Source organism: Cebus imitator, unplaced genomic scaffold (genome assembly GCF_001604975.1).
Source record: "Cebus imitator isolate Cc_AM_T3 unplaced genomic scaffold, Cebus_imitator-1.0 Scaffold49, whole genome shotgun sequence".
Classification (NCBI taxonomy): domain Eukaryota; kingdom Metazoa; phylum Chordata; class Mammalia; order Primates; family Cebidae; genus Cebus; species Cebus imitator.
Window position 1 is genome coordinate 6,979,815 of NW_016107364.1, and position 25,644 is coordinate 7,005,458.

At 43.2% G+C, this 25,644-nt stretch overlaps 1 protein-coding gene and 1 long non-coding RNA gene across 2 annotated transcripts; one reads left to right on the top strand and one right to left on the bottom strand.

Moving 5' to 3' along the window:
* Window positions 1-581: 581 nt before the first annotated feature.
* Window positions 582-12,529, top strand: LOC108303625. Its single transcript, XR_001824928.2, has 4 exons — window positions 582-861; window positions 1,466-1,633; window positions 11,542-11,632; window positions 12,303-12,529. It is a non-coding gene; the product is annotated as an uncharacterized LOC108303625 (long non-coding RNA).
* On the bottom strand, window positions 12,275-20,763 carry SMIM21 (small integral membrane protein 21). Its single transcript, XM_017527555.1, is given in 4 exon segments — window positions 12,275-12,379; window positions 12,382-12,405; window positions 20,625-20,694; window positions 20,696-20,763. Coding segments are annotated over 4 exon segments (267 nt in total).
* Window positions 20,764-25,644: the final 4,881 nt, after the last annotated feature.

Sequence of the window (25,644 nt, forward strand, 5' to 3'; positions counted from 1 at the left end):
AGGAGATGTTTCCCTGCTGCTGGCTTCTTTGAGGCGAGTTGGTGTGAATCGCAGCCTCGGAGCCCAGCTCTGCGAGCGGGACGTCAGCCTCCCTTGGTGAGAGCGGCGGGCGGCGGGGATGGAGGAGGCGCCAGTGTCGGGAGACCGCGGAGCTTCAGGGAACACCCGAGGGACAGGTCGCCAGGCGCGGCCACACCCGCTCCGAAGCCTCCACGTCTGTCAGGTGGGGGACGGACCTTCCAAAATGACATTTGCTTTCAATTAACATTATCTGCACCGTCCACGCGGCTGAGCTGTGCTGTCCAGTGTGTGGACGGGGCTCGACTGAAGGGCTCAGACACCAAGCATGCAGCTTCCGGAAAGAGCGCCGGCTCACAATGACCAACACCTTCTGGGTCAGGCTCCGGAAGTCAGTCAGGCTCCGGAAGTCAAGTTCCGGAAGTCAGTCAGGCTCCGGAAGTCAAGTTCCGGAAGTCAGTTAGGCCTCCGAAGTCAAGTTCCGGAAGTCAGTCAGGCCTCCGAAGTCAAGTTCCGGAAGTCAGTCAGGCCTCCGAAGTCAAGTTCCGGAAGTCAGTCAGGCCTCCGAAGTCAAGTTCCGGAAAGTGACGTTGCAATCGTTAGGTGGAGATATGGTCTGTTCTGTGCTCAAATTTGTCATCCTCCTTAAATGCAAAGGAGATAGAAGCTGCAAATACTTGTCAGAGTTTAGGGGTGATTGGATAGGAATTTTAAGAAACCGTTATTATGTTTCAGACAGCAGTGGCCTCCCTCATGATGCGGGAAGGCAACGTGGGAGGGAAACCCTCGAGGGCCTGATTCAGCTTGGCAAGTGTGAGAGGGCACCTGATGAACTTCTTGTAGGTATCCAGAAAAGACCAGACCCAAACCCAGACAGAATCTTCTTTTCATGTTGTTGGATGGGGCTGGGGAGGAGTAGGCACATGTGTCCAGTCCTGGGCATTCCAGAGATTAAAAACACAGGAGCAGAGAAGGAAAATTGGAGAGGTTTTAAACATCAGGAGATGTCTGCATGGACTATTATACAGCCTTTGGAGGAGGTGGAGAGAGTCCCTGCACAACCCTTTCCCTGCTGCCAGCCAGCCTCATCGTAAAGGGACTTGAGAGCAGCCAAGGGGAGGAGTATTTACAGGTCTGGCATTGGCCAAGAGGCGGAGGCGATCAGGATGAGCAGGATGTGGCTTTCTTTCTGGGCCTTGCATTTCACAGTGAGGATTTTAACACTAATCCTGGTAAAGCCTGCATATCAGCGGGGAGTCAGGGTAAAACAATCTAAACAATCTAAAATGTGGCCCTTCCCATTGAGTAACCTGTGATCTTATAGCAATTGAACTATTGGCTGCATCACTGTAAGTTAATAACCTATTTTACAGAATGGAGCCTACAGACTCTGTTTTAAATGGCTGTGCTTTTTTTTTTTTTTTTTTTTTAAACAACATTCCTGCAGAATTCCCTGGAGTGAGACTCAGGACAATATTAAATCCAATGAATCATGCAGCTTTCAGGAGGGCAGGGCGGCATGCTGCAGAGCAGCACTGAATGATGGCTTGGCTTGGTGTCCCTGGTGGCAGCAGTGGCCACACAGTCACTGTGTTCTCATTGAACAAAGACTCAGGTTAGTGAGGGAGATGCCTATGCCAAATCTCCCTTCCCTCTTTATCAAGTTTTCAGATGTTGTGCAATTCTTTTTTGCAGCCCTCAGTTCTGCAAGAAGCCTAGTGAATGCTTCCATCACTGCATCAGATGCAAGGCATCTGACAAGCCATTGCCTCATGGTCTGTACGCAATTCATTGATTTGAAAATTATTCCCTGTGTGTACCTTGCTCTCAGGTCAGGCTCAACTAACTCTAGGGAGTCTCATGGTCAGGGCAGGGTACACAGGCCTGCATGGGTTTACTTTGACTGTGCTGTGCTTGCCTAGGCCTGATCAAAACCTATGCGCCAGCCCCTGGGGAATTCTCTGCTCCTTACCACCTATTGGCTTGCTTGTGTGAAAGCCCCGAAGGCCGTGCTCCCAAAAGTGGGCCTTGAAGACTGGGCTGGTCAAGGGGCCTGGTGCTCCAGATCCTTTCTAGAGGAGTCGGCTCCATCTACCTCCTTTGGAGTGGTAAGTTGCTCATAGGATGTAGTTAGAATGTCTAATATGTGTGCCCAGCTGGATGAGGACCCTAGAGGGAGAACAGAAGCTTTAAGGACTTGATGCTCCCAGGATAGTTCAAAGATAGGCAAGGCCAGCGGCATTATCAAGGATCTGTTAGAATTGTACAATCTCTGACCTCTCCCAGACCCGAGTCAGAATCTGCATTTTACTAGGTGATTTCTGAGAAGTGTTGCCTTTTAAAACTCATCTAAAGTTGGGCAGAGTTAAGCATCCCTGCCCCTGATTTGTGGTGTGTGGCTGCAGTGAGGGACATCCTTGCTTTGCCTTGGTTTGCCGACTTGCTGTAGACGGGATATGGCCTGTACAGACCATTTCTCAAATGCCCATTTCTCCAGACACTCACAGCTGTGACTCATTTGTGTGTCAGGTGTTTGAATGATGACTCAATGCTGAGAAACCCCTTCATGAAGTGTGTCCTTGTGGTCTGATGATGCCACATGCAGTGCTGATGGGACTGATTCATTGGTGATGTGGGGAAGTTAATCCCACTCTCAGCCCTTTGTGGGAAACACCCAAGCTGGCTTCACAGAGCTTTGTGTTGACAGAGCCTCTCCTCTCCTCTCCACATGCCTGTTGGGAAGTGCAGGTAGCACAGATGCAGCCTGGGCGTGTCCTCTGGGTAGGACTAGATCCTTCATGGGAGGACTGAGGAATGTGAACCCAAGGCCTGGATTGTTGTTGGTGCCACTGCTCCTGGGTGCTTTCATGGCATTGGAGGCCAGTGTACATAGGATTCATCTCCTAGTCTGGCAGTGAAGGAGCCTGCCATGTTTTGATTTGATGTCCTTGCCACCTATGCATGTGTGAAGAGAAGAACACTACAGTGACAAATGAGCTGAAAAATGGCTCCCAAGAACTTAATTCAAAGAATAGGAACAGGTCTCTTTCCATAAGCTGATTTCCTTGTGAACACCATCCATTCATTTCAACCTCACTGGCTACACCTGTGGTGCAGCAATGGAGTCTGGACATGACCGTAGGAGATGAAAGACAAAGACAAGACTGTTCCATTGGTGACAAGAGCTGTCTCTCTCTCTCTCTCTCTGTGTGTGTGTGTGTGTGTGTGTGTGTGTGTGTGTGTAAGAATAGCCTCTGTGACACACAGATGGAGGCTGTGGAATAAGAGTTACACCTCTGTCATCCCTCCACTTTGTTCCAGGGAGCCCAGCCATCTGCACTCAGGTCCTCAGGTGGATTTGCCCTTCGGTCGCCGGGTTGCACTGTGAGTTCTGAATCCCCGACTCCCTGGCCGGACTCTTCAGTGCACAGCTGCCACAGGCAACCTGGACAAATCCAGCCAGGTGGGCCACGCAGGGCTCACCTCGTCAAGGACTTTGCAGCCGCCTTAACTTTGAGTCTCCTTGCTTCTGTCAGGAGGTGCCACAACCTTCGACGTAGCTCTTGTTGGTGTTAATTATTTCCTTTTCATTTCCAGCTGGCACAGAGCTTTAGCACCTTAAGTTGCTCAATTTGATCTCTGCACTCAGGAACAAGGTAATTAAGTCAGCCACAATATAAGAAAACTCATCTGCCTCGACTTGTTGCCCGTCTTCAGACAGTGCTCCATCCTAAATCATTTGATAATGTAAGAGGCTTGGTGCAGTTTTCTACTTGACTGAGGGTTAGTTCATTAGGTCACAATCAGTAATTGATTCTCAGTGTGTCTCTGCTGGTTTTATTACAGTAATGAGGACTGTCGTTTTTTTTCATCTCCTCTAATACGTTACCCAAACCATCAGCTTCTCAGTTTGGTGTCAGGATGACTTTGACAGGTTGTTAGCAACTATATGATGTACAGAACATCACAGAAATGTCTCAAACTGTGTTGCTGTGTACCACACAGAGCCTTAGGTGGTCCCGAAATAAGTGAAAGCACTTGCAAGGAAAAAGTTACAGCAGCAATTGAAAATATGACTACAGGCTTGATGTCCTAATGAAGAAGTTCTTTGCACTGTCGGATCTGTTTTGACTCTCAGGGCACATTTTTCAGGGCTGGGTGGCATCTGCAACTCTCTTCCGGAATATTCCTGAACAGAAAAAGGGAGTGCTGCTCAAGAGCAAAGCAGGCATTTCATCGCACAAAGTTACACCTTCTTTATTATCTCTGTGGAGCTCCTTTTAAAAAGTGAGCAATAATTTGTTATCTCTATGCAATCTGATTTCCTCTTAATTTCTTTTTATCTTGAGAAGGTGAAATCCATGGTATGAAGGCCAGGATAGAGAAACGTGGTGTCATTTAGTGTACTTCTGCTGTGTTCCTGGATGACTTCAAATGTAGACAGCCACAAGAGACAAAGAGGGAAAAGGCATTTTCTTTTTTGTATGGATATAATAAAAATATTACAATAAAATTGACCTTTTGTTTTAATCTAATGAATACATTTTAAAATTTAAATATTTTCCAAGACTTTGGAGTGTTTTGAGGCTGAAGATTATACTCACCAGAGCTAGTACCGGCTAATGGTAACAGGAATTTTAAGTTCAGACTAGCTAGACATCCTGGAATAACTCTCTAAGAACAGGACACAAAAGGCCACAAAGACAGTAATGTAGCAGTGGCTTCTCAAAGCCCTTACTACTCTTGTATAAAGGATGATAGATATAAGTTGAGTATGTGTGAACTGTGAAATAAACTATATTTGTGAACCTTTTCACAAAGAAGCAGCACTGAAATAGTAGACCAGTCATAATGTTCCCCTAAAAACCAGAAGTCATGAGACCACTGGGCAAAGAACAAAGAGGCCAGGGGTTTAGTCTGACAGCCTCAGGAATGTTTTTTGTTACATGGTGGAGACGGCTAAACGTTTTGCTGTCTAACATACAAATGATGATCCTTGGAAGATGAGAGCCTGAGATGTGTCCAAAGTTAGATTCACATGCGTTAAGAAAAACATTTCTCCTGCCCTGAGATTGCAGAAGAGGAACAGAGGCCTGGAGACAGCTCAAGGGTGGCTTTGCCTCACTGACATTGTGGGTGACATCATTAGCCAGCTCCAGCATGCCGGCATAGCATCGAGAACTGCCAATTTAGCCTATGTTTGCAGCCTGAGATTATGAAAAGCTTTTATCAACACTAAAAAAATATTTAGCAAGCCTCATCGATCCTTCTTTAAATAAAGCACCAATTTTAGGTGAGGCTAGCAATTTTGCCATAGGATTAATTTCATCCAACAAACTGCTGTGCAGTGTCTGACAAAAGATCTTTTTATAAATTCAACATTGGAAAATAAGTCATAATCCCATTGGCTCCCTTCATTTCTCTCTACTCTGTAGAAGGCATGCAGCAACACAAGGTCTCCTGCAGGCCGAGACAGGTAGAACAGATATTAATAAATCACCAGCAAATATATAGATGAAGGTGACAGAGGCTATATGAAATCAAATCATTACACTTGTTCTGCTGCTGTGCGCTGAGTGACTAGTTCTTGGTAAAGAACTCGGACACCAGAATATCTAAACTTCCCAATGTCTCCCAGGACTTCCTGAGCTTCCAGATTCAGCATGGTTCTGACCTCTGGCCTTCAACAGATGAATCCAAATTCTCTAAGAGATGGCAATTACATGTGAAAACAAACAAGGTTTAGAAGAATTCTCAATCTCTGTATTCTGAGTTTTTACAATAATTGAGTGTGGGCAACTTTGTTAAAAATAAAGAAAGAAGGAAAGGAAGGAGGGAATAAAATACTGGTGAATTTAAAGCAGACCCTTAAATAAAACAATCAATTGCTATATAAAACTCATGTTGAGCAAGATTTCTATTTGCCAGTCCCTAATTAGGTTTTGAGAGAAAGGGAATCCCTGCACCACGTACTAAGAATATTTTGCTGCCTGCTGCTTTTTCTGGCAGAATCTTCCTGGTTTGTGTTGAGTGCTATTCTGACATTGGATATTGCTGAGAATTGGGCAACAATCAGTGTGGTGACCACCATCTGAGGAGGCATTAGGTTTGGAAGCCTTACTGGGCACTGGGCACACTAGCTCCCATGTTGCTCTAACATCAAACGTTGACCAAATGTCTTGGCCTCCCTGTGCCTTGAGTCACAGTAAAGCTAGTCTCCTGATGACAGTGATGAGTGCTGCATGTGGATCCCAGAAGTCAGGCTCTGAGTGCCAAGTCTCAGGAAGACTATCCATAGGTTTACAAAACCCCCAAATCCTAGGAAAAGATTTGATTGAACACACCTGACAGATTTCTCTAATCAGTATCGTTTTTCTCTCTCCTTTCCCTCCCCCAATCTCACTGCTGCTCTTTGTACCTTGAATGTTCCCATTGCCTCTCTTTTCATTCAACTCCAAACTATTATTTGAATCCAATGCAGCCTCAACTTTGGGCCTATATATAGCCTCTTGTCTGTGAATTTTTTGGCACAAATGCACCCTTGCCTCTTCTTGGACTTCCTGTGTTCTGATTATGAGACACTAAAAAATGTGCTGGCAATCACTGAGGTCCAGGCTCCAGGCCTCCACGCTGATGGTCCTGGGCCTCTCCACCTGGGTGTCCCTTGGGCATCCTAAGGATGCTTCCTGAAGAAAGTCTAAGGTGGAATCCAACAGTGCCTCCCACAGAGATGCTTCCTTTGATCCCCGTTCGAGCCCCCAAAGCCCTAGCCCTTGCCAGATACTCATTTGCCAAACTTTCTGTCTCCACACTAAACCCAGTCCATCTTCAGGCCCTACCACTGTGAATTCTAAATGTCTTTGATTTTGTCTGCTTTTATGTTCTTCTGACGATCTCCTGTGAAATTACCTGCCTTAACCAGCGGTCTCTGGCTTGTATCTGGAGAAGATACGTAACTATCATCCTGCCTCTAATCTTGCCTCCTTCAGTAATCTCCCATTTTGCTGTGGAACTGTTCTTTACAGAGCAGAGATCCAATGTCTGTACTTAAACCCTTTAATCACTCCTATTGCTCTCAGGATGAAACAGGACACTTAAGGCCATTTGTGGTCTGGTATGACTTGCTTCCCTCCAAATCCATTTCTCAGCGTCCCCTACCCCTCTTCTCCACTTCCCCTGCCCTTGCAATTTTCATTCCAGCCAGACTGAACAGATTCTATGCCCCAGACTCTAGATATGACCGGTCCCTCTTGTCTCAGGATCTTTGTATAAGGCCCATCCTTGCTTGACTTAGGATGTCTTCCTTCCCCTAAGGACCACGAGTGCAAACAACTTGGCTTCTTCAACACATGATCGGCATTGCCTAGAACAGGGATGAATAAATTGTAGACACCTCAAATATGTTTAATAAATTAGTCAAATAAACGACATACAGGCATTCAAATGAGTGCTGTGCTTTTCATAGTATTTACCTTAGAAAACAATAGCAAAAACAAAGAATGGCTATTTATTTTGCAAGGAATCAAACTCCTGATTTGTACAGATTATGATGTCTAGGAGTCTCTCTCCATCTGTCTCACACACACACACAGGCACACACACGCACACACACATGCACCCACATGCACACCCATGCACATGCACGCACACACACATGCCCGTGCAACACACACATGCACACACACATACACACACACGCACAGAGTCATTATCTAGCATGGCTATCCATACTGTTTCCCAAGATGAGTTCCAAGTTACTATTGATTATAGAAATAAAATTTATTGTCAAAGGATAAAAATGAAAATTTTTTGTCCCTAAGAAAATGTAAAGAATGTGCCTTGGTCTCAAAAAGTGTTTTCATGTAAATGCAAAGTTATTCTCCTATTTATTGGGCACTTACTACATGCTAAGCACTGTGCTAGGGAATAGAACTGCAATAAAGAATAAAAAACAACCCCTGCCCATTGACTGCTGAAAAGATGCCTCAACATGGCTGCTGGGTTCCTACTTGGGAGGAAGCCACTCCACATATCAGAGGAGGAAGGAAGATGGAGGAGTGCTGGGGGAGGGGAAAGATGGGTCAAGGAGAAGAGAGCTCTGCCTTACCACTGAGGCCCAGGGGCTTTCCAGAGAACTGCCACGGCTGATGAGAATGTATTCAGTTGCCTTCTGGGAAATCTCCTCCAGCTGGTCCACGTCATCCAAATCCTCAGCTCTCACTAAGAGTGGAGGATGTTTCTTACTGTTGTTTTGTGTCTAATTGTGAAGAGAGAATAAGAAGAGCTGGGATTTGGCAAACACAAATGTGGTGTACTGATGCTTTACCCTGGGTGGTTTTGGACCCTTTGACCACATAATTGGCTTTGGTACTTTGTATTCCTCACTCAGGTAGGTGACACCTGCAAAAAAGATGGGGGAAAGTTCATACTGATTTTTGAATTCTGAAAGCCTAGAATTCAGAGAATATTCAGAGAAAATTAAGAGAATATTCAGTTTATAAGATGTATTTGTAAGAATGGCCGACAAGTAACAGTCACGTACCCAATCCTGACAAGATCAAGATTCCGTGGGACTTTCGGATAGGGAAAGAGGAGTACACAAATACTGCTTCTTCCATTAGTGGGTTCCTAACGGAAGAGATGCCGAGCTCTGTCCTCTTTCTCCTTCACCATGAACACCTTGTACAGAGCTAACAAAAATCCCAGAAAGGATTGGGGCATCTGGGCATAGAGAGAGACCCGTTTCCCAGGTAACCTTCGTGGAAGCACCAAGAGCTTAAAAGTGAGAGTAGATATAGGGATCTCAGGGCAGAGGGGCCTTAACAGCTGCCCAGAGCTTCCCATGGCCAAGCAATGGTCATTCTCTATGTGGAGGTGGGTAAGAGCTTGGAGAGCAGGAATGGGGCTGAAGGGTCTCTGATCCAGTGACTGGCATCCCCGCCAGAGGAGAGGTCTTTGCAGCTGGGAGTCTCTGCTGATGTCAGAATGGGTGGCCCCGACATGTGACAACATCATCTAGTCCTGGGAAAGGATGAGCATCCTGACTTGCCTGGGAGTGTGCTCCCACCATCAGGTGAAACTAACATATGAGCTTCTAGATGCACACAAAATGAACGTCCACCGCCACTAACAACTCTGAGGTCCTTTCCTTCCGTGGACACACACACACAGACTCAACAAAAAGTTACACTGTGTCTATCTAATCGTCCATTCATCATGTGTTTATTTACCTATAGTATCTATCATTTGTCTACAACTTCCTTTATTCACTTGAGGTGGCAAAGAGATCTTTCATCTACGTCCAGCTCAGTCTCATTCTCTTTAGAAGCTACATGACATTCAGCTTAATGGCGGCACTACAGTTTATTTAACTGTCCCTTGTTGATGGAGATTTGGTTGTTTACAGATTTTAATGAGAAGATGACATTCCATTTTATGAACTTATCATAATTTCTGAATGCATTCTCTTACTGGTATATACTAGGCTGCAGACGATGTTTCCTGTTACAGGACTCCATCAGAATCCCTGTCCACATACCTTTATAATGTTTTTATTTTATTTTTTGTTAGATTCATTAAAGTGAGATGGCATGGCAAAAGGGTATGCAAATATATTTTATTAGATACTTCCAAATTGCCCCCAAAATGTTTGTAGCAGTTGGTTTTTCCTGCCAACAATTAGGAAGCTGCCTGTTTTTTCACAGCCTCGACAGCAATCAATGTGAACAATATATGACATGTTAACAATCAGATTTGGCAAAATCTATTTTGTTGCTACTTACTTCCTCATTCCTTTAATCAATACTGTGGTTGAGCATCTTTTCACAGATGTATTTGCCATTCGCATTTCATTTTTGCCTATATGTATTCTTTATCCCGTTAGTGTAATGTCTGCCATTTTCTTTCAATGAGTTGGATTTCTCTAAATATGGGATATTAATAGTCAGTTGCAAATGTTTTCCCTCCCTTGTTTGTCACTTGTGTTTTAATTTTGTTTAGTCTTGGTTTTATTAGGAAAACATTAGTCATTTTGTTCTTTCTTTCATTTTGTTGACTCTCACTGCAAGGCTACAAATATGTTCCTTCATATTTTCTTCCAGAATTCTTTTGGTTTTTATTTTTTACACTTAGGTCTTTGATTTAACATAAATTTATTTTTGTGATATAAGGTAGGGATCTTCCTTTTATTTTTTTCCAAATGCATAGTCAATTGTTCTCATTCAACATGTTTTAAAAAACCATCCTTTCCCACTTATTTTAAATGCTTCTTTTATGATGGATTGGAGACCCATGTGTACTTAAATTGGTTTCTGTACTGTTTTTTCTGTTCCACTGGTGGATTTGCCTGGTGCCAAACTCTTAACTTATATTTTCATCATCCTTGCTGTAAGTTGGGAGGCTTTTCAACCCCTGGAGTTTCTGGGAGCCAGAAACGATGCATTGGTTCTTCTGTTCCACAGGGGCAGAGCACACTGCTGAACACAGAGCTTCCTTTAGGAGAAAATTTGGATTTTCACACATTCAAAAAGAAATTATGAAACTAATTAGCTAAAACTCAAGGTTATAAAATCACTGCTAATGGGCAGAAAGGCCTCTCCGGAATTTAAATTCTTCCTGGTTCTCCTCCTGTGCATTTACGTGCAGATAGCATCCTCCCAGGGCAGGGAGAAGTGCCTCCAGGAGAGCCTTAGTTGACTTTCCAGGTTCTGGGGTGCACAGCCCTTCCAGTTACCATCTCAAGCAAGGGAACACCTGCCTCAGGAAGAGCAGCTCCCGTTAAATCTTCAGATCTTAAAGGGCAGTGGGAAACGTCACAGTCTCCCAGCAGGAGAGTAGAGACAGCCGGTAGGTGTAAATCTTAGGCAGCCAATTGTTGGAATCCATAAGCCTTATCTTGTAAATAATTCACTTCAGTGCAGGAAATCTGCATATGAGCATGAAATGTCATTTATAACTCATAGGATATTAGCTTGGCTGGGAACAACTTTCCAGTCTTTTCGACTCATTAAGTGCTGCTAAGGAAGAGAGAATACAGCTGATGTAGAATAAACTCCCTGCAGTAAGCCTGTGACTGTACAGACTAGTTAGCAGTACTCAAACTGAAAATAAAACTCAAGACTATGCTGGCATCATCACTCAGCTCTCTGTAAGCTCAGCGTCTCTCCGGGGTTAGCTTGGCTCTACCTCATTTCCCAAGGTGCTTCCAGGCCTGCCCTTCACTGAAACCCCGAGCAGACCAGGAGAAATGTTGGCTGTGGTGCCTTCTCGTGAAGTGATTCGTGCTCACTGGCTGCAAAGAGAATATATAATGTTCCAATTAAGAACTTATCGCCCTGAAATTCTGGAATCTCACATAGATGACTTGCGGAGAAACAAGATGGTCTTTGTAATGAGCTCCTTTTCTCTCTTTATTAAATATTGATTGACTATGGAAGAAATTCAATTTCCAAATAGAGCTTAAGTCTTATTCCTAGGGTATTTGGTAGTACGTCTTTTATTTTTTTGTTTGCTTGTTTGTTTCAGTTTTGACACGAGGACTGTGAACATCTCCAGAACAGGAGACATTTGGAAGAGCTCATGCCCATTGGTATCTGAAACTTGGCTGCTCATGTGAGTGGGTGCTTTTTTTTTTTTCCCTTTTCTTCTTTGAGTGAGGGCCGGGTATGTCAAAAACACAAAAAACCTACAGTGGGAGAAAGAAGGAGGTTTTTACCTGTGGAAGGAAAAATAAAATTAATATGCATTCAAGTTTGACTAGAAGCCTCTGAAAATGTTTCCAGCCAACTTTACACCTATCTGTTGATACACAGAGACCTTAACTAAGCACAACTGTAATCACTCTAGAAATAAACTCAAAGAACGGCTGAGTTTTCTTGGCCTTCTTCCCAAGAGAGTTATTGACTAAAAGACCAGGAGGGATTCATTATGAAATGGTTTACCTATTAGAAGGTCTCATGTCACTGGCTCTCAGAGGCGATAAGAGATCTGCAGGCTCTCGCTGATGAAGTGCTCATCCTGTCTCAAGGAGCGACTTCAGATAGAAGGAGGTCGCTGCAGAATACATGGTTCACTCTGTCCATCTATGTAGCCCCTGCTCTGTCACGGATGGATATTAATTTCCTCTGGCCTAATTTCCTTTTTACTAAGTAATTTGATAGCAGTCCAACATTTGCACTCTCCTAGGTGGCTGTAAATTGATTGCTTGATGAATGTTCTAGTATTTTTTTTAGCTGCTAAGGTTATCATTTACCCACTTTCAAAATATGCTGTTTGCCCTTTTCCAGTCTTCAGAAATACCTTGTATCCTGCTGTGACCCTCACCAACACCAATCACATGGAAAAGAACCAACAATGTGAAGAAACATGAATATGGTATTCATTTGCAAACTGAAAAAGGAAATAATTGCAGCTACTATTTACAGTATCTGGCTTTTCAAGCTTCATGCTACATGCAGCTAACTCTTTATCAAACAATCAATTTTGTTTAAAATAAATAAGTCTATATATTTAAGGTCATGTTTCAGATGTAAAACCAGAACCACGGTTTTTGTTGAGTTATAAAATTAGTTGGGGAAAAGGTAATGCATCTAAAACAACTCTTGATATCTTCCATGTAGAATTTTAAGTATCAGCGTAAATTAAAAGCAGATCCATAGAGAGTTCTGTGAAACAGAGTTCCCTATGAACTTAAGGGTGCCAGATTGGATCATTCCTCAGGTTTCTCATGGCTTTTAAATACAATAAGTACAAGCCAAGTGGATTATCAGAGGGATCTGTGGCCAGTATGGCATTAGTGTTCCAGTGTGATTTAAGCATATACCTCACTGACTGATTTTTTTTTTTAGTGGTAAAAAATACAAGTGACAATGTGCCAACAAAATTTTTCTCAAACCATGTTGGTTTAGCAGAGGTTACAATTCATAGCAATAAGTTTTGTGCCTTTTATTCTGAATTTCACAGTCTTTTAAAAATTTTTTTTATTTTTTAAATGTCTCTGTATTTTAATTTTTGTTTGTTTAAATACTTCTTAAAATTATTTACTCATTATTATTATACTTTAAGTTCTGGGGTACAGGTTCACATGTAGAATTCTATAACAAACTTTCATAGTCTTTTAAGAAAGAATCTTGACTGATAACTGGCTAAAGACCATAAATGAAATCAATGAAAACTAATATCAATGAAAATAAATCTAGTCAAGGTGATGGCTACTGGAATAACAGGATCCCTGGAGGTAAGTTTTATTTAGCATGCAGCTTCTTTCTCAGAAAGAAAAAGAATGAACACACATCAAGTTAAATATGTGATCCCTAAACCAACTATGTGTATCCAACAATTCTTGGCTAAAAACTTGTAGATATACTTTCAAGAAGTGGAAAAATGGAAGAAAATGATTTCCTTAAACTAACAAATGAGAAAATAGTTAACATGGGGCCTTATCCTTTTGGTGGCTGGTGGCTGTCCCTGCTTGCAGATTGTGTGCAGAGGGAAGGACGGTGCCTCTTTCATGTTATGAGGGGGCACTGAGCCACCATGGGAAGGAAGGAACTCAGATTACCTGCTGTTAACTAGATGAAGGAAAAATTGTTTTAATTAGGGAGGTTCTCCCAGCTCCCTTCCCCTAGCCCCAGCATCCATCTACTGGTAGAATAGGGCTAGGCACCACAGAAGAATGTGGGGTGGAGCTCCCCATAAGTTGAAAGTAGTCAGGCTTAGGGTCAGGGCCTGACTGACGATGGCAGGAACTGGACTGGCCTCGATGCTGGAGTATTGCATTGAGAGAGAGCAGGTACTCAGCCACCCTTCTGTTTCAAAGCTGGGGCTACTTGGGTTGTACCACATTTGCATTCCAATAGTCTACCAGCTAATAGGCCTCTAGCCTTGAGGAAGTCAAGGAGGAAAAGGAGAAAGATGGGATTTCTTAATGCTGCTCAAGTCTTTATTCCAGTTACAAAGAGATGGAATTGGTGTATTTCATTCTTGTTGAAATATGTGTCATTGCATCTTAACTATGAAATCAGGGTCTCCATCTCTTTTTGTAAATTCAAAATGTTCTCCAACATACAACTATCATAAACTATACTAAGATCTGTACTGCTTGATTAAATTGTGCTTTTTGTTGCAAAAGGGCCATCAGGAGGCATTTGCATGGGTGGGAACCTGGGAGCTTCCTCACTGGGCTGAAAGGTAAGTGACTAAAGAGAGTCACTGGAGGGTTGGGTCTCAATTGCTTCTTTCTTTACGTCTCCACTTGTCCTATGTTTGAAGCCAAGGATAACAACAACAATGCTGCTATCCAGGCATTAATGCAAATAAAACCAAGCTAGAGATGATGGAGCAGAAGGAAATACTGGGAGGTTTCCTGGGCCCTAATTCCAGGATCCTCCAGTTTTAGGATCCTCGTGGTTTGCCTGGAGATCTACAGCCCTGGGGATCCACAGGTATTTGTGATATTCCACAAATACCACCACTGCTAGTAGTGAGGGAGAAGTACTTCTACAGGAAAACAAGAAGCCAGTGAGCCATTCTTAAGGGGAATCCTAAGAGCACGAACGACATTCTTCTCCCAATTAGGATGTCATGCTGTATGAAGTGCATGGAGGCACCTGGACTTCTCTAGAGCCTGAATTTGGAGAATCTTTTGCTTTATTTAAGTTGACCATGAAGCAGTTTTCCTGTAAATGTGACTGACTTAAGTAAAACAAATACAAAACAAAAATCAGCTTTAGGTCCCATGAGGAACTTCCAGAAATATCTAAAGTCTGTAGTCACTGAAGCACAAGTATAATTCCTAATGGCAATGCTTCCTACAGCATTCTGTGTAAACCTGGAACCCCAAGATAATAACAGGTTATTTTTAAGAAAGGGATTTTTATTAATTTGGGAAACACTGGACAAAATGAAGTGACAGTATCTGAAAGCACTGAAATGAAATCTTTCCCCTCCATGATTCTGAGCTGTAGGTTCTCCTCTGGCTCCCACCATGAGACAGCTGGCAGGACCTCTGCGGTGGCCACAGGTCAGGAGTGGAGGGAGCTGAGGAGGTGGCATGTGTAAGGTCTCCATGATCAGGGAGGGTCAGAAGAAATCAAAGGTCTCATTATGGTGTTTCTCCCACGTGGAGCTCTGTGGGGTCAGGGTGAGGGATATGACAGGAATAGCAAAATGGGAGTAAGGTGCCCAAGAACTTTGGGGCTAGCTGTTCAGCTTCCATGTGTAGCTTGCGGAAGGCTGCAAGTTTATAGGAGAAGCCTGTGTTCGGCTCAGCTCCATGTCCAGAGGAAAGAAAAATTATGAGACAAATGGGACTGTTTCAGATTTTGACAAACATCTTTAATTCCCGGCTTAACTAAAGGCAACTGGGTTTTCTTATCTGCTTCCGCACTGAGTCTTTTGAAATACTTAACCTCATGTAGGCTCTGGAAAACCCTGCTGCACACAATGCTAATGTCTTAGTATTATCATGTAGGTAATTTTGAGATTTTGGATCCCTGAAAACACCTCAGGGACTCCCGGACTTCACTCTGAGAATCAATATGACAGTGACTGGGGTTGAAACAAAGAGACAACAGGGCCTTCACAACTGGACAGCCAGGGCCTGGACTCCTTGGGGGACTGGCTTGACTCTCAATAGCCTAGCCAAAGCCACCCACGCAGCAGGGCCACTGGACCAGAAGTCAGCCTAACAACTGTGCAAGACAGGCCAGTGAGTGTCCATTGGACACTGTGGGAGGCCAAGACACCTTCCTCCTGAGCCAGAGGGCATTGTGGAGAGGGATATGGGGAAGCAGGGAGGCAGGAATTTGACTCAATGGGCACCTCAAAGATTGTGTCATCCAAGTCACTGAACATCTTTGGCAGGGCTATGCATCGACTGAACATTTAACCTCCATTTTTTTTTTAATCAAAAGAAACTGAGCTGGTTCACTTTAAGAAACAGACTGGCAGTCCCTCAAAGTATTAACTAGGGTTATCACACAACTAGCAGCTCTGCTCCTAGAGATATACCCAAGAGAAGTAAAAACGTATGTCCACACAAAAACTTGCACACAAATGTTCAGAGCAACGTTACTCATAATAGTCAAAAGGTGGAAATGATCCAAATGTGCATCAAGTGATGAATGGATAAACAGAAGTTGGTAAATCCATGGAGTTGAATATTAGCCACAAAAAGGAATGAAGGCAGGCACATGCTGCAATGAAGATGGACTGGAAAACATTATACTTAGTGAGAGCCAGTCACAAAAGACCACATGTTTTATGACTGAATTTATCTGAAATGTCCAGAATAGGTAAAGCTGTAGAAACAGGATGGTGGTTATCAGGGTCTGGAGGGATGGGGAGGAAGGAGTGACTGCCGCTGGGCATGAAGTTTCTTTATGGGATGATAAAAATATTCTAAAATTAGTTATGGTAATGGTTGCACAACTCCGTGAGTATATTAAAAGCCACTGAATTGGACTCTTAAGGCTACATTTTGTAGTATGTAAATTATATCTCTATCTGCTATTAAAAACATTTTGTCCTTAATTTATCAAAATAGGACTTGAGAATTCAATAAAAGACTTGAGTTCTCACTAATTGAGTTCAGTACATTTTACTGTGAGATCAGATCGGTTTTGAAAATTAAAATGCTGTATTAAAAATAATGCTACTTTTTTCTTGAAAATTCCACACCCCCCCAAAAAAATTAATCAATCTTTATTCCTATAGGACTTCCCAGAGGTTTTATGCATGTCATTATGTCCGGTGAGGGTTCAAGGTTGCAGCATTTCCAAAAACAGCTGTTCCTTGCACCTCTGTAATCTCAGAGCATTTGGTGTAGCTCTCTTAATGTCCTAGAGAAGTCAGTTAGAGAGGTTGTCCTTTTAACTTTAAGGGAAAAAAGAGGCTGTACTGATTTATATGGAATGAGAGAAACCTTGGAAACAGAGTTAGGAGATAAACTTGTTTCTATAGAACAGAAACATTTAATTTGAAGGGACATTAAATGGAAGGCAGCCCCAGTGACCCTTCCCGGGGTGAGGGCTGTGCCAGGTGCATTCATACCACACCCCTCAGCTTTCCAGCCAGCCCGTGAGGCCAGTGTGATGTCCCAGGTAGCACAAAGAGGTTTGGAGAAGTCACTTTTCTTATGGGCAAACAGCAAGGAGGTGATGGGATGGGACTCTGGCCTCAGGGATGTCTCATGGTTCCTGTGCCCTTTTCTTTAAACTTTGCAACCACAAAATGTGGAGCCAATAGCACTGGCTTAAGCACATTTCAGGAGAGAACAGCAAATTAATAAATCACGTGTGCTGTTTTCACTCTGCTTTGATTGGCCGAAGTTTTTCTATTGTGATAAGTGAAATTTACCCATCGCCTGTAAATTTCAAGTGTACAAGAGACATCAAAGTCCAAATTTTTTTTACTAATGGCCTTAATCAGCAAAGACACTGTCACTTTAGTGACACACTTTTAGAATGCAGTCAGTTTACTACTCACTGTCTAGAACTGTTTAGTCTTTTAGTTTTTAAATCTACCACTCAGATTGAAACTGTTCTTTGCAACACATTACATCAAGAATGTTTGACCATTTTGTTTCTTCTTCATTTGACAATACAAAAGAGAAGACCACCTATAGTTGTAATCTGACTCTTCTAGCTATTCAGTTATGACTTCTCTGAAGGTACAGGCATCATTTCTGATCAACCAAGTAAAACCAAGTCATAGTATGAATGCACTGACACTTAAAAATAAGTAGCAAGTACAATCAAGAAGATTCTTATTAGTGACTACATTTTATTAGGGGAGGGTGTCCATGTCAGGTTTGAAAATGGTATATTTACTTTTCTTTCTTTGACCTGCAACTCTATGAATTATTTTATGATTACACAGACAAGTAGAAACAATATTATATCAGAAACCTGATGAACAATGTACAGTTTATTTAATTAACTCAGAGGAGGAAGGATTCCTTTCTGTTATTAGGGGGTATGTATAGGATACTGTACTTGGGAGTTTCACACTAATAATGTCCTTGCATGGGGTGGTGGATCACTCTTCCTTCAATTGATAGGACTGTTGAAATCCCTAAGAAGTTTGGAAGATTCCCAGTGCACTTGTTATCCTGCCTGCCTGATGCCTACATCATTCTAAGTCCTGTGCATAGTAATGGATTTTAAAAATCACTGTGACAGGGGATGCAGTGCATGTCCCTTGTCCTGGTGCCCATGTCACAATGTAGTAGTCACGTATGTTGTAGTGACAACAACCCCCAAATCTCAGTGGTTTATGACAATGAACATTTCTTCTTGTTTAAAATATCTCACTACTGTGACACTGTGTGTCTTCTCACTCCAGAACTCAGGCTAAGGAGCCGAGATCTGGGGGGACAAGCCCTTTTCATGGAAGATGAGAAGCACAGGGGGAAGAGCCAAACCACATAATTGCTCTCAAAGCTTCTGCTCAGATATGCCACACATCACACTGCTCACGTTGTTGTGGCCAAAGCAAGCCACAGGCCAAGACTGGTAGTGAATCTGCTCCCCCCAGTCACAGGGTGATGGGCAAGTGTGTTTGCTGTTACTGAGAAAGGGGAGGGATAAACAGTTGTGACAGATGATACAAATGTGAACACTCAGCCTGACACAACTCCAGTGGAACAGGCTGTCTGTTTTGCTAGAACCCATGTCAGCTTTTGGATTTTCATCCACTGTGCATGACACAGATTCCACTGGACACCAGACTTATCCACAGCATCTATACAGAGATATTCGGACTCACCGAACATTCAATCACCGCCTGCAAACAGGACATACTGAGTTTCCAGTACATAAAAACTCTCAGATGCATCAATACCTACGAAGAAATTAAATGTGAGGATCTAATCAGAAACATGGTTCTGGAACCAGTGAACACTGGCCAGAAGGAAAAAACAAAGTCCCATTCCACTGCCTGGACAGTATTAGGAAGGAATTCCTTGTACTTTCATACCTTGTGTTGGCTTTAGAGTCATTAATGAATGGTATCTATGTTGTATGATCCATAAAGTAGTGAGAATTATTCACATCTGAAACCATTTTCCTACTGGCTACTGAGACGTTACCATCATCTGATTTATTATTAAGTGTTGTTTTCCTTGTCAACATTCTGTGGTTTAACAGCACACCTAAGTGTGAATTAGTTATCAACTGGCTTTCTTATTGAAAAGACAGATGAGGCTGCATGAAAATGCTTAGCACATGGGTAGGAAGCAGTGGATGAAAATAGCAGAAATAGGACCCAGAAGATGAACTCTTTTACTTTTGATTATTCAGATAATACATAAGTTCCCATGCTGCTGAAATCTCTTCAGCAGCAAGTTAACCTCCAACCTGAAAAAGATGGAAGAAATCAAGAGTTGAGGATGGAGGGGACAGGGATGGTCTCTGCATCCATGTGCTCCCGGAGGTGAGGGCCCCTGCCTTGCCCATCTTTGCATTCCTCATGTCTGCTGTGTACCTGGTATAGACCACCTGCCCTGAGAGGTTTGAGGTACTGTTTTTACCATTGCCTCTCTTGATTTCCCACTGAGTGCCTCCTGAGTCATGCACCCCATCACAGCCTTCACGCAAGGCCTGGAGACTAACCCAGCACACACTGGTCTAGGATTAAATCATAACCATCATCATGTACCTAAGCTTCTACCTATCTGGATGTTGATTGATAAAATTTATAAAGTGTTATAAGGACTTCAAATCCATTTATAACTATGACATGCAAAATGCACAAAACCAGCTTCTAAAGCCTTCTTTGAGGGTCAGTTACATTTATTTAAGACTGAAGAAATTTAAGATCCTTACTTTTAAAATGTAAAAAAACAAAACAACAAAAAAACAAAAAACAGAAAAGAAAATAGAAAGAAGCAGTGTTGGGAATCAAGAGAGAGGAAGGAGATGCTTCCTGTCTTCTCCCATCCCATCTCCTCTTCAGTCAGAAACACTAAGAGGAACCCTGTGCTACAGGAGAAGACTTTCTAGAAAATTTGTCTTAGGACTTTAACCTTTTTGATATATGATTGGGTCAAAACTTCCTTTTCATAAATCATTGAACACCCCATCACCTCTACAAATGGGGTGTCTATTAATGGGGTCTGCTGCCGGCACATAGGCTACTCCTTCATGAATGCTGAAATTCATTGCAACTTTTGCTTCTGTCCTGTAATGAAGGAAAAGAAGCTTTCTGCTAGGAGTGCCGTGTTGAATCTGTCTGGGTAGGTTGAGTCTGTAGGTGTTGCTGGTGAACTTAGGCTTAAAGCACTTGGAGGCATCCTCGCTTCTGTGTTAAGAGGATCTCTGTGTATGGGAGAGAACATGGACTCATTGACCTGTATACTGATGTAATGCCCAAGGGGAGGGCCCAGTACCTTTTCTGGAAGGGGCTGCTCTTCCTCAGATTGGGAACTGGAATTGGGAGGTTGTCTTGGCCAGAACCAAGAAAGAATGAACTCTGGATTGACGTCTCAACGTAAACTTTGTAGAATCTGGATTTGAGAGACAGAGCACTCACAGGAGGTTGGGGCAAAAGAGTGCTTTGTAGGACCATAGCTCAGCAGTGATACTTCCCTCTTTTCCAAAGTTAAAGACCCACAAACTCAATGTGGTAGTTGCTTGCTTCTGCAGAAAATTCCCCTTGAGTATCCATTCCTTTCCTGCAGTCTTGTTTAAATGTTCCCAGCTGTGTTATGGGGAATTGGGGAGGAGCTGTGGGAACATACTGGTCCATGTGGGGGCTGTAGCAGTGACCAGTGAGAGGTCTCCTTGATGACAGTGACTCTGAGGACACAGAGCTGGTGGTATGACACCTGGTAACTAAGTTCCCAAGGAGTTTTTCCTTTTCTTTGCCAACCTTGAAGATCCAAGTATTATTTTACAAAGCCAAATGGAATCTTCCCACACATAGAGTTCTCAGGTTTATGAAGTTGTTCTATGACTCAGTGATGCTACATGAGAATATTTAAACATATCTCCAAAGCACAATCTTTGGATCTGATGGCAAGAAGCTTTCGTGAATATTAAAGCAAACTGCATCTTCCTGAATCAAAATAAATACTACTATATGCGTTTTAATGGAAACAAAATCTAGGATTATTTTTGTGCCCTAAGCAAAATGTAGAAACTCATTTTCCCATCAGACTTGGGATGTTAGACACCTAGGAAAGTTATTTCAGTGACTTTCCTTTAACCTGATGAGACACTCCGTAGGAGCCTAACATTTCTTTCACTGGATTCCAAGAGTAGGTTTCCTGGTTGTCCATTTAATTGTTAAAGCGCGAGAAATTCTGCTGGAAGATAAGCCTCACAGAAGAGCAGGAGGAAAGCGGAGTGAAGGAGGTTCCTTCAGAGCCACCCCTGGAAGCAGCCCTTGTGCAGACCAGCGTCGCAGGGTGGAGAGTGACTTTGAGGCGTGTGGTGGCCTCTGGATGCTGCTGTGCTGCCTCCTGAGAATATTCACGACCCTCCACTGTTTGTAAATGGTGCCCAATGAGTGGAAAATTAAAGGGTACTTAACACACACACACACACACACACACACACGTTCACCGAACACTTGCTGCGCTATCTCCCGAGTGTGTATGGCTTTTGACAATGTGCCTGATGAAGAGATATGCACATGGCTGTGAGTCCTAGCCTACAGAAGCTCATGATAGGTGCCCCACAGTGTTGGTATTGAGTAAAAGTGCCCAGGACAATATTCACTGTGCTTGACGCACAGTATGACTAATAGAATACCTGTTACTGTGTGAACAGTGAGCATATGTGCAGCATGCAAATCAGTAGCCCAGTCCTGTTCTGATGGTCTTGTCCTGAGTGGTTTTTCTCATCTAGTTGGAGACAAGATTCATTCTCTAGAAAGAAGAGCAAACAATGCCATGGACAAGGGAAAGGCAGAAATGTACAGAGGGTGAGAGACAGAGGAGGCTTGAGACTTGCAGGGATGGACAACAACAGAGCTTGGAAACTTGTTTTTTAGCAGACCCCAAGTTGTGACAGTTAATAGTTGTGGACCACACATGTGCAGAGTGACACTAGAATTCTCAGAGTTGGTGATTTAAAGAGAAGGAAAAAAAAGATTAAAAATTAATCCTCAATTTCCCACAGATCTCAAACTTCCAGCTGCTAAACGACAGTGCTATGTGGGGGGCAGAAAGAGACCTCATCTAGGAGGGACAGCCTTGTCTATTACAGTTGAGACGGGTGCCAAGATAGGATGAAGATGCTCTCTGCCAACTAGACTTAAAGGGGGAAAAAAACCATAATCATGTTTATTTTCATGTTAATCATATGCAAATCAGGTCACTGTAATCTATAAACACGGTAATTCCTTTTTATGGGTAAGTACAACTTAAACGTTGTGAACAAGAGCTAAAGGATATGATTTTCTAGTTTTCTAATGAGCTTAGAGTTTATGCCCAGTTATAGTTGTGCTTTAGAATGGTTTTTCTATTTCCTCCTGCCCTTCTGTAGTTCTCGTAGAGAATCTATGAGGACTGGAGATAGAGTGAAGATGGTTTAAATCCTGGCTGCACCAATTGCCCTCTACATGATCTAGGACAATTGACCCAAGCTTTGCAGATCTGTTTGCTTTCCTACAAAATAGGCAGGATAACCAAAAGGTCAAAGTGAAGTGATAAGATGTGAACTTGCTCTGTATAATAGTAAGAACTATTTTCTGGGAAGGGATTGTGGTTTCTTAGCTGTCTTTTAAATGTGGTTGTTTGTGCGTTAAGAAAGGAACATTTTAATTCCAAACAGCCCTGTGAGTCAGCTGGGGCTGAAGACCTGGGTGAAGGTAATCCATAGTCAGTGGATTTTAGGTAGTTAACTTTAAATAATTAGGAATAGCATTGACATATTTGACCATATTTAGTGCATCTGCTGAAAATTCTTTTTGAAAACATAAACCGTGTAGTAGGTTGAGCCAGCCTTCCACTACAGCCTGAAGCATGTGCCAGTGCAACATGGGCCCGCTAAGGAAAGGCATGTACCAAGTGATAGAAAACAAAATGAGTTCGGTGACTCTTACTGTCCCCACTCCTCTCCCCTTTTCCTCCCTTCCCTCATTCCAGGTTTAGATGTCCTGTTTCCTGCAAACTCTCACATGGCCTGTTTTTGACTGAAGCATTTGTGATTAGATGAGGACATAGATAACTAATGAGAAGTCTTGTCACCCACGCAGGACAGGAGCAGTGAAGAGATCACTCCTGAATATGTGTGCTGTGCTTAACATGGCAGCCCGGCATCATAACCATATGTGGGTGTTTAAAAACGCCATTTGGTGATTTTTATGATGTCAGTTGGGCTCCTCCCACACCTGTTATGAGGCATGAGCATGATAGACCCTGCGGTTTATGGGCTGAGCTGCTGTGGATGATTCATGCGATTAAGATTCATCAGTAGCCTCTGATTAGAGTCTTAGTTAAATGAACCTGCTCCCTCCATGAGTCTTCTGTATTTAGAGACTTGGTCCAGGTTATCCTGTTAACCCACTTTATTGGAGAATCTTACTGCTCTATTTATGGGATGTGAGAACCCAAAGGTTTTTACTTTCAGCTGCTGCTTCTTTTTTGCCCCTAAATGTAAAAAGTAAACCCTATTTTTTTTCTATGGAAGAAAATTTTTCTTTAATCTGCCATAGAAAAGGAGACTTCTCAAGCCCATAGAAGTTATTTCAACTTTGGACTTGTGAAGAGAGCTGTCAGCATCTACTGCATCTGGATTAAATAGACACGATTCCTTCCCTCTGAGAGGTCTATGGCATCCCAGTCAGTACAGAGGCATTCAGGACACCGGTTTGATGCCCCTGAAGGAACGAACAGCCAGCATCATCCCTGGAAATGTAGATCGTTGGTTGGTAGAGGTTATTGTTGAATTAGAAGACTGTGCATCACACACTGAGGCTGGTCCTTTCCCAAACTGGGGTTTGGAGGCTGCAGGTTGCCAGAAAGAACTGGCTTGCATTGCTTCCCTCTTCATCACCCCCTGGTTTTCAGAGCCTCTTCATTAGGCTTGCTCGGGAAGTGCATCCCTCCTCTTGGGTTCCCTTTCTGGGTCTCACTCCCCCTCTGATTGGTCCTTACTCTGAGCTTCACTCCTGACTCCATCTTCTGAGTTCCGCTACCTAATTCAAGCTCCAATCTCAAGTTCCCATGCAGGCCCCAGGCACACAGAGACACACGTTCCCTGTTGGGAGGACTCTGCCCCGCCTCTGTGGTAGCCGTGCTGTGAGGCTGCTAAGAAGCCATGCACTATGTCTGCAGCATTCTGTTCCCCAGACCCTCATAACCTGTGTCCCCTCTCTGCACCGTGACCCTGTTTGTGAGACCCCACTTTGGCTGTTTTGTCTCTTTGTTCTTTTCTCTTCCTCTTGAATAGTAGACTCCCCTGGAGCTGTCCTTGACTTTCGTGGAGTCTCTTCCATGTTCCCTTTCGTGGTTTATTCCCTATTTTCAAATATGTGATCATCTGCCTGCAGACCATGTGTAGAGCTTCTCCTAGTCAGCCTGAGAGCCACTGGCACCCCCCCAAACACTCCATTTTCCTGGCCAACCTCCACCTCCACCCTCTTGTGATTTCCATTCTCCTGTGAATGGTGTCACCAGCCTTCTAGTTAGCGGCTGTCATTGTTAACTCAGCCATCCCCTGCCCCCCACCCCTGCTAGTTCTGGCTTCACATCCCCCTTAACATCCCAGAGTTCTGCACTAATTCAGACCCTCAGGCTGCTGGAGGCTATGCATGGCTGCGATGGCCATTCAGTGGCCCAGCCATCTCCATAGCATGACCTAATGCTCATGTCTAAATCAAGTTACTCTTATGCTCAGACAACCTCAGACCTTCAAGGAGTGCTCACAGGTTACAAAAGGAAGCCCAAACGTTCTAAAGTATTGGCCATGCCCCATATTCCCCGTCCTGATCTACTTGTAATTGTGCCAATCCCCTTTACCTCATATAGCCTCCTGCTGGTCCTGGGGACTGTCCCTTAATGTTTCTCCTTTTGTGTCCTTTGCTTATGTGAGTCCTTCTGTCTGGGACACTCAACTCTCCTGACCAAATCTCAGCTCAAACACAGCCTCCTTCAAAAAGCCTTTCTTGGTCTCTGAGGAGACCCTTCTTCCTCCCGGCTTCCCCAGCCTGCCTGCTGAGTTGCGTATCCTGGAGACACTTGCCCTGGCCTCTACCTGCCTGGGAGGGGTTTGTGTTCTTAGAAGCCTCATCTCCTTTTCAACTCTAAGCCCACTGAGTCAGGAGCTTTGTCTTAATGTATGTGTCTTTCACTTACTGTATGAATTTGCTTTAGTGTGGTGAGCCCTGAAAAATGATTTATTTCATCTTGTTGGAATAAAAACTGCCTGACTTCCATGAGGGGAGTCTTATATGTATTATGTGCTCTGCAAAAATCCTTGTAAGAGTTTTCTCCTAATTTAAATCAGACTCCAATATGTGGATTAAAATTAGGAAGTGACATGAAAGAATTTACAAAACATGATTCTTCTTGGGGCATAATTTTTTGAGTAATATTTTTTCTTAATTCCATGTACATCTGTCTCTTTTAGTGTTTTAAGATCTTGAACTGGGGCAAGCCCTTGATAGTTTCTTTAAGGAGAA